This window comes from Phyllostomus hastatus, unplaced genomic scaffold, assembly GCF_019186645.2.
Source record: "Phyllostomus hastatus isolate PE091 unplaced genomic scaffold, TTU_PhHast_1.1 phas_contig_58, whole genome shotgun sequence".
NCBI lineage: Eukaryota > Metazoa > Chordata > Mammalia > Chiroptera > Phyllostomidae > Phyllostomus > Phyllostomus hastatus.
In genome coordinates this window covers 49845846-49865610 of record NW_025333916.1, presented here as the reverse complement: position 1 = coordinate 49865610, position 19765 = coordinate 49845846, and the positions used below count along the sequence as shown (strand labels likewise).

General features: G+C 32.6%; 1 protein-coding gene across 2 annotated transcripts in view; it reads left to right on the top strand.

The window, feature by feature from the left end:
* The first annotated feature begins 1597 nt into the window (after positions 1-1597).
* The window catches only part of CDH9 (cadherin 9), a 63187-nt gene continuing 45019 nt past the window's right edge, over positions 1598-19765 (top strand). Inside the window, exon 1 of one of the 2 annotated variants that reach the window (XM_045848077.1) lies at positions 1598-1825. In XM_045848077.1, the coding sequence (XP_045704033.1) occupies positions 1598-1825 (228 nt within the window). The remainder of the gene's footprint in view (positions 1826-19765) is intronic. The other variant, XM_045848078.1, reaches the window with a different exon arrangement.

Sequence of the window (19765 nt, the reverse complement as noted above, 5' to 3'; positions counted from 1 at the left end):
CTATTAAAATTTCAAAGTCAAATTAACAATACCTTGTTTGAGTCACGTACTAATTATTCTTCTCTGATGGAAAGAGTAGTTGAGGCCTAGTTATGTGGGTAAATATTCCAAAGTCACACAGATAATAAGGGACAAAGCCAAGCTCTCACTTTGTATTTGACATTAACCCTGGATAACTGCAGCTGAATGTGTAGATGGAGCCTTGAGCATCGGCCTGAAACAGGCAAATCAGAATCCACTATCAGGACTTTTCAAACTCAATTTAGAAAAGACTATCAGTTGCTTTCTGAATTGGAACATGTTAAATCGGAACTCCATATACTCCTGTACTCCATGAAGATGAGAAGACTGAGTTCAGAGCAAGGGAGAAAAGAGAGAGACAGAATCAAATACAGAGAATAGTGCTGAAGTACTCAACCCAATTCTAGTTTGTATGAGCAAGAAATGCTCTATAGCTTCTGTGCCTCTTACATTCTTTCATTTTCAGATTTAATTTGATTTTAAGATCTAATCTTTTTTTGTTGTCGTTGCTGACGCTAGTTTGTGATGGGATTCCATTGTTTACCGAATCATTATCATCATCACAGCATCATTATTATAGTCTGATATCTACTAAATTAAATGCCTTACACATTTAAACCAATTTGCTAATAAGTGCAAGTAATTCTGATATAGCAGACAAGTTACCTGTTTTGGTTCAAGAAAAATCTATTTACTATCTCAACAAATACACTGTTTCAAAATTGTAGAATTCTGCCTTAGATAAAAACCCACGCTTAGTTTTATGATACTAATCCGGTATGCTCTTTACTATTATTATATTAGGAAATAAATGTGCTGTGGTTTTTATTTATCAGGTAAAATGTTTCCACTTAGGACATGTTCAACTCAGTTTCAAATAAATTTGGGATACTCATTCAAGTGAGTGTTGGAAAAAAAATAGTTATCAATTGTAAAGGATCAACATGGTACAGTGTTACATATTGCAAGTACACTCCAAAGTGTATTTGGTATCATTTAATTGGCCTCAAGGCAACATCGCAGCCTACTACAGAAGACAAAGGAGGGGGAGGAGGAAAAGCAAGAGGAGAAGAAAGAGAAGAAGAAGAAGAAGCTTGTAAATTTTAAAAGATCGTGGGCAGAAAACAGTGTTAAAGTATATAGTTTCACATACATGAATATTATAATAAACAACCCACTTTTATTAATCTTAAGCAAAGCTCAGGATGATCTTTGATATATTATAAAGATTAGTTCAAAATATTTAATATTTTAAAATTACAAATAAATCACTTTTGTATGCTGCATTATAGTTACTATATTAAAGTCAGTGATTGACTTCCTGTTCAGTTTACTTGTGTTACATATGTCTTCCAACTTATCTATATGAGGTTTAGAGAATAGTTTACGATGGTACATAGAAAAATGGTGTATATGTAACATTTTATACATAAAATTTAAATAACATTTAGAAAATTTTTTACAGTTTACAGGTTATTTTGAAGTGAAACACAAGCTAACAAACCATTTTCTCCCCCTACTCCTCAGGGGAAATAGACGGTACATTGAATTTGATATCCCGCTGAAGCCGCAGATAATGAGGACTTACCATTGCCTACCACTATTCATCTGGACCTATATGTTTTATACAGTTGATGCTATTCCATTACAAGAAAAAGCTAACAGTGGTTTACCAAGCAAAACGATACTGAGTCTGACAAAAGATGATGGTAAAATGCTACGTCGCACCAAGCGTGGCTGGATGTGGAATCAGTTCTTCTTGTTGGAAGAGTACACAGGAACAGATACCCAGTATGTGGGCAAGGTAAGGATGTTTGTGAGATAATCTAGAAGCTGAAAGTGGCAGCAATTTTTTTTTTCAGTAGCGTTTCACATCACTAATGATTATTCAAAAATATTTGGCTAATTATGATCTGCAAAAGGCATGATATTACACAATATTTCAGTAGGGTAGGGGCAGGAATGTGATTTGACTAGCTAAATGTAGGTCTGTATTCATAGTATGCCTCAAACTGAAATAAGTTATATATGGACTTGATTTATTATTAATCAACTAGATAAGATTTAATCTTATATGTGCATCTAAACAATTAAAAACTTTCTTTGAAGTTTAATTTAAATCATGGATAAGAGATAACTAGAGTGTTATAGGTCACAATACAAAAGCAATTATAATATACCAAAAATCACAAAATTATATTTTTCCCTATCGATGAATAACTTATTATAATTAAGAATAGTATGATATGTAGGAGAAGTAAATGGACACAAATACTTGTAGATGCTCCTGTTTCTTAATATCAAGTTAAACTGAACTACTCCCTGCTTATAGTCCAGACCAAAGGGTTTGAGGACAAAGGAGGAAGAAAAAAAATTAAAAAAGAAACTTGCTTTAGAAAGATTTAATAGCTTTCTAGTAGCAGGATGATGTTGCTCATTATCCTTCTGTAGAGTGTTGATGTTGCTCATTAGCAGTTGGGAGCAAATGACAATGGAGGATATGTTATTCCCTTCTTGAATTCAATTTTGAGAAACAGATTCATTACCTTTCTCCCTCTCTTCTGTGTCTCAGATTATGTGACATGATTCTTCTGATGTCCAAAGTTTTCTCTTTATCTATCTCCGCCTTAACTATCTCATTCACACTACTTTATATGCCAGGCAATTCCTGTATTCATTGTGCATTATCCCCTATTTATGCCCACTAATTTCAAATCATGAGAATAAAACATGCTAAATAGTTTTGTTTTGAATTCTAACGTTTCCCATATATTTTTATTTTTCTTGATTCTTAGCATGTAATAATAGAAATGATTATAATGACATGAGTATTGATTGATTCACTGCAACCTCAGGCAAATATGATAGACTAGACCTAAACTATAACAAAGAAGGACCTGATGTCACCAAAGTTATGCCTATTGCTTTTAAACAAGACATACCTTTATTTATGAATTTTCCAGAACCTTGATCTGACTCTTTATTTTTTTGTGCATGACAGTATATATTTTTTTCAAATGCAGCTAGCTTCCTTTATCAGAAGTCTATTATTTCCACTTCTGTTGAAATCTGTCTCCTCTGGTTTCGTAGGTCAGATTCATTTTGCCCCATACAGCTCACCTGATGATTTCTTTGTCTCTCCTATTTCTCCTCAGGTTAGTCATCTGGCATCCTCCAGCAACCCACTTTAAACATCACTTTTCATTCCATACTTAATAACCAACATCCTGATATTTCAAGTTCAACTGACAGATATTTTTATGTCAAGGAATTTGAAATTGCTTTATGTTTCCTTTTCTAAGGCAGTGTATAAAGGACACATTTTGTTCATGGGGCCTTATATAAAGGGTTTCATCCTGGGAGACTCACAGATATAGGAAATATAAAAGGAGACACTCACAATCTTAAGGCAATCAAGGCCACACTGCAAGCTTTTATTTTTAGCTGTAAACAAAAAATGCTTTCTGTTTAAAAATTGAGTGTTCATTGACTAATTAACCACCATTGGGCCCAAATTGCACTGATATATTAAAATATACATTGCATCAGTTGGTTAAAGCATTGCCTCAGTGCAGCAAGGTTGTAGGTTTGACTCCTGGTCAGGGCACATAAAAGAATCAACCGATGATTTCATAAATAAGTGGAACAACAAATGGATGTTTCTCTCATTCTCTAAAATCAGTAAATAAAATATACATTATGCTGTAGATATTTTTGTACCATTTTTCTTATTTTTAATTAATTCTATAATCTGCCAGAAGTAGCTACTAACAGTGGATATATATTTTTTTAAATTATTTTTCATTAAATGTTACCAATTATTTTGGGAAAATAACCTGTGTGTTTACCTACAGACAAACTAAGGTGTTCAATTATCTTTTACAGCCAGATCATGAGCCAAAATGGGAAGCCCATATATAATAATCATAACTTTTCTCAACTGAGAAGAATCAAATAAAATCTGTGTCAACTATTTTATGTTATCCATAGAAAACAATATGCACATGAAAGAGAAATTTCAATGAAAACATCTATACTACTTTGTAAAAAAAATTACTTTCTCTCCTTTGTAATAAGGCCCCGTCTTAGATATGCCATACACCACATATTTATTTCACCATAACAGTGCCTTTCCAACTACTAACTACTTCTTAGCCTTCCTTCAGCCCGTAAAAGTGCCTTTCCCATAAAAGTGCCTTTCCAACTACTAACTACTTCTTAGCCTTCCTTCAGGCCGTAAGGGTCTGTAAATCCTCTCCTAATCTGCTCTCCAGACTTTTGCCATTATTATTCATTTATGTATACAGAGACTAGCTAGACTCTTAACCTGAACTTGGTTGAAACACATGAGTTTTGATGAAGATTTAACTGCTTGAACATCAACACAGATTGTCTTTTTGATCACACCTCTCTGGTTGTCCTGGGTAAACACAAGCCTAGTCTTCTCAGATCTCCTGTACTGACAATGTCCCATGTGAAGTAAAGGCTTACCATATTCACTGTGTACCACCAGCATTGGGAAAGAATAGGTAACTTCTAATGGGAAGAGATTTTTACTTTTTTCTTAGTTTTACAGAAACTAAGTATTCCAGAAAAATAAGACCCATACTAATTTATAGGTTATATAAAATTGTATAATGTCAGAAAAATACATGATCCTTGACTGCAAAACTCAGGGTTTGACTCTGAATTTAGAGGAAACAGTGTTAGAGCAAAGGAAGTAGTACTAACAAGGCTTAATACAATCTATGTATGCACACTTACATGCATGCAATTTACAAGGTTCAATCATGGTTACACCATTTAATAATTATGCAGAGTTTAGAAGTCAATTAAACTTCCTAAATATCAGATTCTTGTTAGGTTAAATTAAGTTGTCATTAAGATTTATTTAAGTCCAAATTTCTGATATATTCTAAGATTGTGGGGAAGGCTGTGACTGTAGGCAGGAGGGGCTAGTAAAAATGTAATAAAAATTTGCCTGTGGATAATCCAAGGAGGTGAGATTGCTTAGGGCCTGATAAAAGACTCACCCCACCCACCAGGCTAGTCCAATGGGTTAAGTATAGACCAACACCATAAAAGGGCCCAAATTCCAGGCTGAATTGTTTTCACATAACAGCAGGATATGTGAGTCCCTGCTGAAAACTTTTGTACAAATGCATTATGGGTGGAGCCCAGTCTGGGATGATAAATTTGCTTTCGTTGTCAGGATGGACTGAAGGAGCAAGAAAATAAACCACGATAATATTTTTATAAGGAAATACTATAGAATGTTTGTATGTTATTTCAGATAGTTGCAATATAGGAGAGAAAAGTCGGGAGTGTTGAAAGAAATTAAGAGCAATTTTTGTTTTTCCCAATAATACCATCTGGAGTTTGGTTTCTTACTTCTGGCTGAAACTGTCAGATGTTTACCAGTTCTGTTTTCTGTACCAAGAGAAACCATTGGTATTTACTTAAGAGGATTACAAAGTCATAGCAATTGCCCTGTACCTTCCCTATAATTTGAATAAGTACATGTGACTGAATTACTTAGGCAGACTAGCAACGCTACTTGAGACAAATTAAAATACATTTAACAGAAGAATAGCAAAAGCTTCTACTTATCTGTTTGAATTTTCATATGCATTTGCTTCTTTGCAATTAGATCTAGTTCCCGAAGAATCCCTAGTTGTTATGGATTAATCATTAATTGATCATGTGCCTATTGTTATTAAAATTAACAGAATTTAAGTATTTGATTTTAATACCTGGTTATTAAAGCTCATTTATTAAATGAAAAGATGCCAAAATTACAGGTATAGTATTTATTCATTTTTAAGGAACACATTAGGTTATATAAAACAATTTTGAAATATCAACTTAATTGAGCATTCCATTTTAATTCAAAGCTATGTTTTTCGCACTTACTTTGCTCAAGGCAATGGGCATAGTATCCACGAACTGTCTATAAGTAGTCACCATCTGAATATTATATATCTTTTTTACAGAGTTAGCTATCATTTTTTCATAATTTTTATTAAAAATTACCATTTCCTATCTAAAATCATCATTAGTGTAGCCATAAAATCTTAGAATGGAAGGGGATTTTAACACTTATCAAGCTTTTGTAAAAATCCAATAGAATTGGTTTAGATGTTAACTAAAACAATGGAACACAGATACCAACTCCAGATAAGAGTCTGGTTTATATTAAATTGAGTTATCAAACTGTTGAGTGATCAAGCATTTGCACTTATCTATGTTGACATAAGCACTAAACATTGGTATTTTCCTAAAGCATACATGAAATAATGTATTGGATACACAGGTTTCTCTTAGGCTTTAGAATATGGCAGTTTGATGTGTGTAGAAAAAGGAAGAAAGTCTCAAATTTCCTGCAAGATGTTTGAAAATTTTTTATAGTATTACAGTGTTTTTCAGAATCAAAATAAATTATGTGTATAAAGGTTTTAGAATGCCATTTCTCATGGTGCAGTACATATAGCAGCTGCTTCTGATTTGAAAGCACCTTGTATCCCCAAATTCTCTTTATAGGTTGGTTGTTTAAAACTAGGAACACATGAGAAAAATATCAGGCATTAAGACTAGGTTCTCAGGACAATGCACTAATGCTTATTTCACATGAGTTATACAAAAATCTGCTTTTATGATAGAATGCTATCATTTAATTCTTACTGCCAGTACTGTATAATCACATCACTGCATAGTATAGCACACTGAATAGCCTTTTTACATGAATTTATTTTAATTTTCAAAATATATTGCATACTATTTCTTGAATGATCCCTGTATCTTGGACAAAATATCTATAGAAAAGTAACTCAAAGTTACTTAAATATAATTCAAAGTATTCAATACCATTGGATATTTCAGCCTCTGTTTTATGTTACTATAACTATGTAATTTTAGTAATAGCCTTAGTCTCAGAATAAAACTTCCTCCTCCCTTATACTTGACCGATATCTAATTATGTTCACAGACCTTTGGCCAGGAAATATCTAAGCACCCTTTCCACGATTGTTTCTCTTCTCCTTGTTTTACATCTAATATCAAGTGTGTCCTGTCACATAAAGCCCACCTTCCTTCTCCCCAGCTAGAATTTCTCTTAAAAATTATATCACCTATCAAAATCTTATTCACGACACAATTTTAATTATTCTGGCCTGCTATTTTACCACCTAGAATCTGTGACTTTTGAATCTGTGTTGGGTTTTAGTTCTCCAGAGTGTTTGACATTATATACATGCTCAAAATTCACATTCATGTGCTCTGAGTAGAACTTTATTGAGCTTTTATAACCTGAGTCCTGAGAGACTGACACTATGAAACACAGAAAGAGCAGAGAAAATTTAAAGTAAGTGTATTCCCTTTCCTGACAGATTTTGTGCCGAATTCAACTCCTTCCCTATATTTCCATGGTACTTGGGGGTCCCAACTGCAGCCACGCCGCTCCTGTTTTGCTCTCTGCTCTCAAACAGCACATACTTTAGATTTGCTTTCACTCCGGAGTAATTTCTATGTCCTTAACAGAAAATTTCAAAGAGGTATTCATGATGAAAGGATAAGATTAAACAAATTCTGACTGAATAAGGAAGGGAATTGTAACTACTCTTAGAAATATTTGCATTTAAAATATTAGTGGTTTTTTTTTGCTGCTATATAAATAACTGTTAAACCATTGAAAACAATTAGAATGTGGTAGAAAAATTTTATTAGTATGATTACAAATTATGTGTGATTTTCCCTGACATTCATTTCAGTACTTTAATACTGTTTCTAATACTCCAACATTATACCCTATTTCCAGACTTGTAGAACATCAAATCCACCCTTACATACACATCAGTGTTAATGAGAGAAAGAAAGAAAGAAAGAAAGAAAGAAAGAAAGAAAGAAAGAAAGAAAGAAAGAAAGAAAGAAGAGAGAAAGAAAGAAAGGCTAAAATAGAATAAATCTTCAGGAGAATACACAGAGAGGGATAGAAAAAACACATATTTAAGCACAAGCACCATCAAGAATAATATAAATAGTTCATTTTTCAATTTCTTTCTCTATTTGGCCATTTTATTCCTTCATTTTTATGCAATTATCAAGTGAATAGCCAATTATTTTTTATGTTTCTGATTAATTGATGTTTTATTATTATAAAATAGGGCTCTTTACGTTTGATAATACTACCTGTTTAAAGTTTACCTTATCTGATGCAAATTTACCCACACCAGTACTTTTATGATTGTGTTTGTGGTGTTTATCTTTTTCTATCTTTCTGCTTTCAAGCTTTCTGTGTATTTTATTTAAAACTCAGCTTTGTAAAGAGCTAAAATTTGCTTTATGTTTTTTTCCATTCTGAAAATCTTTAACATTCATTTAAAAAGTGAAGTCCATTCATATACACAGGTAATGATATTATTTTCTAAAGATTTTTAATTTTATTCATTTTTAGAGGGAGTGTAAGGGAGGGAGAGAGGGAAAGAAACATCAATGTGTGGTTGCCTCTTGAGCTCCCCCTACTGGGGACCTGGGCTGCAATCTAGACACATGCCCTGAGTGAGAATCAAACCAACAACGCTTTGGTTTGCAAGTCTGCACTCAATTCACTGAGCCACGCAAACCAGGGTGTATAATGTAATTATTGATTCATTTGAATTTAAGTCTACTATTTTCTTGTTTTCATTTATCCCATTCTTTAAACTTTTTTGTTTGCTTTCTAACTTATTTGGGTGAATTCAGGACTTAAAAAATACCTGAGTTTATGCTCTTTATAAAGAATCCTGAACTTATTATAATATAAATTAATATTATACGTTTTAGTATATAATGAAATAATCTTACAACAGTATAATTTAATTTCCCCTGTGGGACAGGGGAAATTATTTTTGTCATATACTTTTATTTTTGTCATATACTTCCTTCTGTATATACTATAAAATTCATCACACATTACTAATCTTTATTTTAAGCATTTTAATATTTATTGAAAAACTTACAAAAAGAATATGTTATTACTTATATTACTTATATTATATTATAATGTTATATTTTATATTATTACCATTTCCAGTCAGTGCATTTTACACATTTGCATAGATCTGAATTTCTGTTGCTGTCATTTTTCTCAACCTGGAGACTTCTTTTTGCATTACTTGCAGTGTAAGATCTCTGCTCAGTTTTTAACCTTATGGCTGAATTTCTTGGAGTCTTACTGTATGAGTTATCAGTGTAAAAGTCAGCTACCTGTAACATGTTGAATGTATTCAAAGTTTAGGGCTATCTTTTCTCTGGCTTCCTCTGTTCCCAGGTTTCTTCCTCTCCATTTTTAGTCATCATGATAGCCCTGAATGTTGATCTCTGAGCACACACATGCACCGACTTGTGCACACAAACTCACTTCTCTTCTTTTGTTTCCCAGTTCCGTGCCTTGTTCTCCCCTTCCATTCTCTCTCCCTTCTCCACCCCTCCCTCCACCTTTCCCTCCTTTTCTCACCTATCCCTCTCCTCCTAACTATAATTCCTCTCTAGCTTTGTTCTTTGGGTCTCTTTGAACTCTGCTCTTGATTCTCTCCCCTCCTCTTCCTTCCCCTTCTCCCTTCCTCCCTCCCTTCCTCCTCCTGAAGTCTATTCTCTCTCCACAGGCCCCTTTCTCCACAGTCCCCCCACCAGTCCCACCAAGGAAGGCACATATATGCACACATACTCTTTTGTGCCATATTTTACTGTATCTTTTTATGTTTAGACATCTGTAGATGCACAGCACTTACCATTGTGTCATAATTGACTACATTATTCAGTAAAGTTATATACTGTATAGGTATTTAGCCTAGGAGCAATAGGCTATACCATCTGTCTTAGGTGTGTAGTAGGCTATACCATCTGAGTTTGTGTAATTTCATTCCACCATGCTCACACAACCAAATCATCTAATGATGCATTTCTCAGAACATATGCCCATCATTAAGCTATGCTGACAATAACATAAAAAATGACTCTGGACAAATAATTCTGAATCAATAGACAAAAACTTTAATGAATATGTGGGTGTTTCTATGCATTTATATTGACAACTTTCTTATTCAAAGATGCATATGTATAAGTTAATATATGTACATCTTAATCATGACAAAGAGATTTTACATTTGTATATACCTATGTTAATAGAACCAAGGCCAGGATGTAGAAAATTGGCATTCCAGGAATGCACCCTGTCATTCATGACTTTCTAATCAATACCCTAGAGGTAACCACTTCGCTGACTCCAATCCTTTATGAGAAGTTTGACAGTCCTTGAGTTTAATATGTGTGGGTTCAAATGCCATGTCTGGCTTCTATCAATCAACATCATGGGGATGAGTTTATTGATGACACCGTGAATAGGATTAAATTTCTATAGGCAATACAGTTTTCCATTGTATAAATGTACCACAATTATTTGTTCTGCTAAATAGCTGATAGATGTGCTTCTAACTGTAGATTATTATAAAAATGCTATAAAATTTTATACATCATTATTTTCATATATGAATTTTTTCCCTTTGGGCATATTTCAACAATGGGTTCACTACATCATGGAGTGGACATATATTGTTAGCAGATGCTAGCAAAAGGTTTTCCAAAAGATTGTACAAAATTACTCTACCCAGGAATTTGTGAGAATTCCAGTTACTCCACATACTTACTAATGTTTTATATTGTTATTATATATTTTTAAAAATTTAACCTTTTTTGGTGATGTGTAGTACTATTTCATTGTAGTTTTAATTTGAATGACACTGAACATTTTCAAGTTAGGCATGTTTTCAGTTTATATTGAACAATAGGAGACCTTAGTTTTGAATTGAATGCATAGGCACTTGCTCAATTTTTTTATTGTTACCTAACTTTCTCTTGTCATTTCATAAAGCTCTTTATTTATACTACATACAAGTCATTTATTAGATAGAGACATGGAAATTATTTTCTTCCAATTTCAGGTTACTTTTTTCATTGCTGTTATAGTGTCTTTTGCTGAACAAAGTTTATTACTTTTAATTCAGTTCCATTGGTTAAACTCTTAAGGTTATTAATTTTGGTGCCTATTTAAGAAACATTTGCTCAGTGTTCAGGTAATTTTATGTGTCATAATTAGGCCTATAAGTGAATTTGAATTCATTTATGGACTAGATGTCAGGTAGAGATCAAAGGGTCCATGAAGATCTGGAGGTGCCCCAGCATCGTTACTTTTAAAAAATCATGTATGTATCTAATTACCATGGCCTGTAAAAAAATCACATGTTTGTTTGTGTGTGCATGTATTTCTAGTCATTTTTTTATCTTTTGTTAATCTGTGTGCTAATACCAAGCTGCCTTAATTATTGAAGTAATTTTTTTAATCTGGTCATTTAAATTTCCCAACCACGTTTCTCTTTTTTCACTGTGGTTTTCAAGGCCTTTTGCATTTTCATAAAACTTTTAAAGTTAGCTTTTCAGTTTTCACTAGTTTCCAAAACTATTTCAGATTTATGAGATTAAAAAAACCTACCTATTTAAGGAAATATGTGATCCTGAATTGAATCCTTGGTTCAAGTGGGAAATTACAATAAATATATTATTGGAATAATTGACATATTTGAAAATGGTCTTTATTTTAATGTTAAATATAATCAATCATATTGTTAACTTTTTAAGGTTTGTAGCTTTGCTATAATATATTAGACAATTTCCTAATTCTAAGGTTATAGAGATGAAATAATCATCTAGAGGTGTAAGAGGATAGGATACCTACAAATGGGAGAAGATAATTTTAGAACATATGATCCAGGCAATAATACCTAGGACAAATACTAACAGACCTACAGAAGTCTATAAAATGGTAAAAAATATGAACAGGTATATAAAAATTGGCAAATGTTTGGATAGGTATTTCAAAGAAGATGATCTCCAAGTCTGCTGCACTTATCCAAGTTATTAAGTCCTCCATTCATTAGGAAATGTAGATTTAAACCACTCCAATCCAGAGTGGCATAAAGTGCAAAGGGGAGATGATGTTATGCGCATTGTGGGACTCTCACAGATTAAGATTAATCAACAAATGCTAGAAACATTAAAGGCGATTTAAAAGGAGAAATACACTATACTTACAGATTAGAAGACAAAAAATCTAAAGATGAAATGTATTCCAATCAATATTTCTGTGTGTTTCTTTAACTTTATTTCAAAATAATTTAAAATTTTGGGTCACTCAAATTGTGTGAAATAATTTTATACACCATTCAGCACTTTTACCAATTATCAATATTTTATCTGATTTGTTCTATCACTTGGTTTATAAAGGTTTTATGTTATGGTAGAACTATTTCCATTCGCTTATTGCCTCTAGGACTTGTCCTTTTTAAATACTACAGGAGACTTGCAGTACTTGCGAAGCCACACTGACTTGGCAAGGATTCAATTCTCACTTCTGTTCTCTGCTTATCAAATTTCTGTTTAGTTTCTTAGCATTCTTGCTGACATTATCTATCTTACTTCGAGATCTGTCTTGTTCACATGAAGTTTAGACATCAACTAAATATTTGGGGATTTTAACAGAGGCTTGGAGGATCAAATCTCTGTGACTCCCTCCTCCTTATGAGTATGCCTTCCAGTTTCCAGCTACTGCACCAGACCCAAAGTTAATCATCTCCACAGCTCAACACTACCACTTCTTTCTGCTTGGGCTCTAGTTACACATTGTCCCCAACCCCATGACTAGAAGGTAGCCTCTGTAAGGAGAATGGGCAGAGACCATGCAATGGTCAGGGTTTCAGTTTGGGGTGATGAGAAAGTCCTACAAATGGATAATGGTGATGGTTGCACAACAATGCGAATATAATTAATACCACTGGATTATACACTAAAAATAGTGAAGATGGTTACTGAGCATTATGTATATTTTACAATTTAAAAAGCTTGTTTCTATTATGAGGTTGTCAGGAACTTAAGAATTTATTATTATAAATGTTGACTTCTATCAGTGCCTTGTATACAATAGAATTCAATATATTTTTGCAAAACAAAGGTCTCAACTTTCATAGAAAAAAATTAAGTACTTATTTTTAAAAAGTCAACCAATGTGGGGATAAAATAAAGAATAAAATCCTGTTTGTGTCTCCAAGGGTGCTAGGAAGAAAGGAAAGGAGGAAAAGAGTGAGGGAGGAGGGAGGGCCTGTGAAATCAGTGATCGCTGTCCCTTCTTTCCCATGTAGTTCTGACCACCTCCACTATCCCACCAGTACACCAATGAGAGTGAAGGGCCGAAGTCAGGGCACTAATTTCTCATCATCTTTGATTATCCAATCCTTTATTTTACTGTATATATAAAAGTTATATAAAGTAATTATCACATCACTCTTTTGTTTTTACTGCATTTCAAAAAATTACCTCTATTATATTCAGATTGTTTATTCTTTGAAAATACAGATACTTCTCCTTCCCTTAGTTCAATGCTTGGTACATATTAACACTCATTTCAATGTTGTTTTTAACACAGGTTTTTTGATAAAACTGTGCGATGTTGTCATCACTATTACAAATACTGCACAGATTAAGCACAAGATAGAGCTAAAATGAACAGGCATATAACACATTGAACTTCTGTAGTGAAGTTTTTCAAAAGGAAGAAAACCCATGTATCATACCTCTTTGGTAATTTATCTGTGTAGGTACAGAATCATCATTTTGATCACTAAAGGTGGCTTTTTCTTAATATGAAAACATGATCTTAAAAAATGGTACAGGGGAGGAAAAATAAGTTTTAAAATATATTATGTGGGATACTTAGGTAAAATAAGACATTAAATAACAAACTTTATATTCTTTTTTGTTGATGTTTGATGTACTTCAAAGTATAAAAATGCATTATAAACACTGTTTTGAACTTAAAACTTATACATGCTATTAAAAGAGGTAATGAGATCACAATACAAACCCAAAGGAAAAAATCAAGAAAACATCCATTAAAACATGTTCCATAAGGGTACATTAGGGCAAAGAGACAAACACTAAGCTTAGCGAATTTTCTTTTCTTTTTAAAGATTTTATTTATTTATTTTTAGAGAGAGGGGAAGGGAAGGAGAAAGAGAGGGGAAGAAATATCAGTGTGTGGTTGCCTCTCACACAGCCCCTACTGGGGACCTGGCCTGCAACCCAGGCATGTGCCCTGACTGGGAATCAAACCTGTGGCCCTTTGATGCATAGGCCTGTGCTCAATCCACTGAGCTACACCATCCAGGGCTCAATGAATTTTCTTGTTAGAATAATTTGAAAAGTGTTGGTTATGAAAGAGTTTTAAATTGATAGATAATATTTTATAATTAAATGTTTGTGATGAATTTAAATTCCATTTTAACTATGAATCAATAGTTAATATGGCTCATACCACTAATCTTCAAGTAACCTCTTCAGTAAAAGAACACAAAATAAAATCAGTGTCATTGAGGTGATTGCAAACTAACATACAAAAGCAAATGACATATTATTTATTCAATCAGATATCTACCAGAATCGTACACAGGCTATTCAGATCTTGTTGCCTTAAGTTTTGCAATTTCTTACACTCTAAATGTAAAACATAGTATAGAACTAATACAAAGAGCACATTCAATAATTCTATTTGAAGCCACATCTCAAGAGCACATATCACTTCACAGCTGGATAAAAATATAAGCTTACTGCAGTTAATGTCCTAAGAGGAGTGCCGGCATATGTACACACACACACTGCTTTGTTATCATAGTAAGAATAGCTGTTTTTTATAAGGAAATTAAACTTCACAAGCAAATATCTTATGGTAAATTCTCTTGTCAAAATATTTCAGCCATGAAGTTGACTTTAACAACATACACACATATGTCACATAATAATGATTCAGTCTATATTTCCTTCGTTTTGACTTGCAGGTTTATATTTAATGGATTTGTGCATTGAAAGCACAATGAATAATATTATTTAAAGTTGTTGCTACTGAGGAGTTATTTTTCTAAAGTTGGAATGAAAAAGAAAGAGTGATAATACATTGCTGTAGTTAGCACTCCCTAGAGTATAAAAATTGCCTCTTGAAAATGATGTATTCTAGCTATAATCTTTGTTTGTGTTCTATGAGATAGAATGTAACCAATGAGTGAATCCCAATCTTCTCTCATGTCGTTTCACTCCTGGTAATATGTGCATCATCTTGACCATTTTTATGGTGAATAATTCTGAAATAGGACAGTGTACCTTCTCTTTTCTGATGTTCTGGTCAAGTCTAGAAATAGAGGCTCCCATTTTAGTTTTGCATAAAGCTGAAAAGAAGCCAAGTTTGCATTTATGTCAAAAGGAAGTTCATAGAATAAAAGGTAACAAATGTGTGAATTGTGATAAGAATGGCCTCTTCTCGTCAGTAGTATTTCTGAGGTTTTTGTTGCTAATATCCTTTTCTCCGCTACAGATCAGAAAATTTAGAGAAAGTAATAGTTTGTGTTGACATTCATTTTTAATTATATGTGACAATTCCAGGACTATTTCTATCATACTTACATGTGATGTTTGAATCACTGTAGTATTTGGTTATATTTATAAGAAAGAAATTGTCTTATTTATATGTATACAGGTATACAGGACAAGGTCAAATTTGCAAAATTAGTTTTTTTTTGTCAAATAATTAAGGTATTATATATACCTTTTATATATTATAGGTATATTATATATACACCTATATTATATATACTATACTATACTATACTATATATACTATATGCTATATTATATATACCCAAGGTATATTATATACACCTTTTTCCATATATATATGGAAAGAAATTTCAGGAAAGGCAGCAAAATGAAGATTCTGATTACAAATGAAACAACTTTAGCTTGTACTCAGTTATTCTATTATTTTTCTTTGCAGTTGTTGCAGTGACTTAGTTATTTTCTATGTTTATCTTAGGCTAACAAGCCTGAGAAATGTGATGTAACTTAAACAATGAAGCTTGACCATGACTATCCAAGCAAACCAATATAGGGAAACTGTTTCTAGAACACATGGAACCACATAAATCACGTATATGTGTAGATGCTGATGCAGTGAAGTTGGTTTTCTTCACTCATTTCTAAGATTAAGTAAGTTGTTAACAAAACTATGAATACATCTATGAGGATGATTCTTTACTGCTAACCAATGTGCCTCATGGTCATTTCTTCAATAAGCTATTTGAAAAAGTTTAATTGGTTATAAATACTTGTATTTAGATTAGAAACAATAAGTTAAACTGTACCTATAAACAAAAAGATGAAAAAACAACACCTCTCAAATTATTGGCTCTTACTTTTGTGTGTATGTCCCTGCTCCCCGTGCTTATTGTAAGCAAACATTCATTGCAAACCTGAGATATCCTAGAATAGTACCTGGAACTAAATGATACCAATACAGAGTTGTAGAGTTTAATTGGGCTGTACTGATACTTTTAAAATTCAAAATTCCTTTGCCTGATAATTCTGCTTATTATTTATTTTAATTATTTTTCCTTTTTTCATTGCTGACATCAGGAATCCTAGAATTTTATTTTGCTCTGCTTCTGTTGATTTTGCTGGTAGGTTGAAAACATTTTCAATACAGTCCAATTAAACTCTACAAGTATGCATTGGTATCAGTTAGTTCCAGGTTCTATGCTCAGATATCTCAGGTTTGCAATGAACGGTTGCTTACAATGAACACAGGCAGCAGGGACATACATACAAAGGTAAGGGCTGATTTTTTTCACAATCCACTTAAATAGAATCCCTGCTTTAGCCTTACTTTCATGTCCTAATTTATCATACCAATATTTCAAAAATTTGAAATGATTATCATTCTGAAAATCATTTTCTGCCTGCTAACATAAGAACAGGTTCTCTATTTTATTCAAAATAATGAAAATAACATCAAAGCAAGAGTGAAATGTAATTCTTCTCCAATGAGTTGTGAAATGAAAAAGTTTGATACTTGTCAAGGGATTTTGAGGTGCATTTTAGTGATAAGTATCCTAAAATAACAAATAAAATAATTAATAGCTGATGCAGCAATTCACCCACTAGAAATTCATCCCATAAATATGATCTTAGAAATATGTGAAGATGTATCTTTAAGAGTATTCACTATAGCACTCAATGTAATAACCAATGAAAATAACAGAGGAATCACCCTAAATATTCATTCATTGAAAATTGTATACATATCAAAAAATTATTCATTCACAGTGAAAATCAAGAACATGAAACATTTTAAAAAGAATGCAGAAGCTGTCTGATATAGATTATTTAGTAAAAAAGTACCTAGTTTAATTTTAGGAGGACAAAAAACATCAAGTAATTGTTGCATATATATACCTTCTGATATATTCTGTTTTAGGTCAGTAAGATGAGGTCTTCATATTCACTTTGCTTTATATACTTGTTTGTATGTATGTGTATGTATGTACATATTTCTTTAGTTTTTGGAACATGCTATAAAGTACTAGACTGAAATGTCAGCAATGAATAGTTGCTGTCACCAAAAACCAGGGAAGACAGAGTTGGTATTCAATAAATTTGTGGTTGGCCATCTTTTCTATATAGAGTTTGAGAGAGTCTAAGGCATGAGTGTCTTATTCAAAATCAACCTAAAAGTAGTTTTGCCGTAAGCACTTTAAAGGGGACTGGAGCCAGAAGCTATATCCACTGTTATCCTACAATAAATATGAATTATCTTGGTACCATTTATGCTCTACATTTTCTTTCAGACAAAGCAAGCCCTATACCTCTAAAGAGGGGGTGGAGCCTCTAAATGCTATAGATTAAAGATTATATCATTACCAGAAGTTCTAAGTGATTAATTCTAATGTGATTTAATGGGTCTCACCAACTATTGCTCAGTATTTATGTGTATCATTGTAATTGTATTTGCAAGTAATAGTAATGAGTAATACTTTTTTTACTTTTTAATGCTCATGAAACTATTCTGCATATTCAAAAATAATACAGTTTTTGTTGTAAAATATGTTGACTTAGCTCTCAAGAGGATTCTTTTTATTATAAAATATTTTGAAAAAATTGATAAACTTATTAGAAAGTGAAATCTTTATGTCAGAATTTAAACCAACAACATTAAAAATGAAAAGTTAAAAGGAGAAACTTTTTGTTGTTGTTGTTGTTCTGTTTGACTCCATCCTGTTGGTGGGTAGTACAAGAGGAGAAGACAGTAGTTTAGGAAACTACCAGTGATAGGAGGCTGACTGCCTCGGTGAAGAAGGGTCAGTTAAAAGTCAGGAAGAACATCGTGTGTGTAGTTTCTAATTGAACTATTTATACTTTCCACAGTATTTTATTTTTAAGTAACAGATTTTTTTTATGTTAACAAAAGTTATGTGTTATTGTCAACCAACAACCCCCAGTGTTGTAATTGAATTACTAATTTGAATGATTAATGTGATGTGTAAACTTTTCAGTTATTTTAGAAATGAGATGTAAGCTTTTTGTGTCTGTGCATGAATTATCTTGATTTTATCCTTATTTTTAAAAATATACATATTTATTTATTTTTAGAGAGAGGAGAAGGATGAGAGAGAGAGAGAGAGAGAGAGAGAGAGAGAGAGAGAGAGAGAGAGAGAGAGAGATAGTGATGCAAGAGGTAAACAATTTGTTGCCTCTCCTGGGAACCTAACCATAGACCTTACTTGTGACTCAGGCATGTGTCCTTACTGGGATCAAACTGGCAAACTTTTGCTTTGTGGGAGGACATTCAACTGAGTTACACCAGTCAGGAGTATCCTCATGTTTCATTAATAACTGTACTGCGTATACAATTCATGTTTAACAATAATTTGAACATAAACATTTAGAGCATTGATCACCCCTTTATCATTTAGTGTTCAAGATTGTTGATGAGAAGTCTACTGTTTATATAATGCACATTCCCCTGCAGGTGAACTGCTTATTTGCCTTTACTAGAAGCACTGAGGTGATTCTCTTTATGTAGTGAAATGTCATGACAACAGAAGAGAAACAAAGTCAAATGAAAGAGATCCAGATTTCTATGACTTGTTGCTTTATCTCTTTATTTTAATTTGTTGAAGTATTATTAATGTAAAAACCTTTTGAATTGCACCATTCAATGGAATTTAATACATTTTAATGTTCAGCAATCACCTCTATTTCCTAAACATTTCATCACCCCAAAAAGAAATTCCATACCTACTAAACATTTGCTCCCTGGTCCCCCAACCTCCAGACCCTGCCAAATACTAATCTGTTTTCAGTCTCTAAGGATTTACCTCTTCTGCATATTTTATATAAATAAGATTATACATTGTGTTATATTTTATTTCTGTCTTCTTTCACTCAGTGTAATATTTTTAGGTAATCTATATTATAGCATGTATCAGTGTTTTATTTATTTTTACAATAGAATAACATCCCATTGTATAACTATACCAAATGTTCTTTACTCGTTCTCCATTGATGGATGTTTGGTTCCACATTTTACTCCTGTGAATAATACCACTACAAACATTAGTATGCACATTAGTATTTGGGCATATTTATTTTAATACATGCTTTCAAACTTTTGGGCATATATTTGGGCATTCCTGTTATAGGAGTGGAATTGCTGGATCATATGATAATTCTATTTGTAACTTACTGAGGTACCATTAACCTATTTTTCAGGGTAGATGAACTGTTTTACATTACCATCAGCAATACTAAAGGGTTCCAATTTCACACCCTTGCCTAG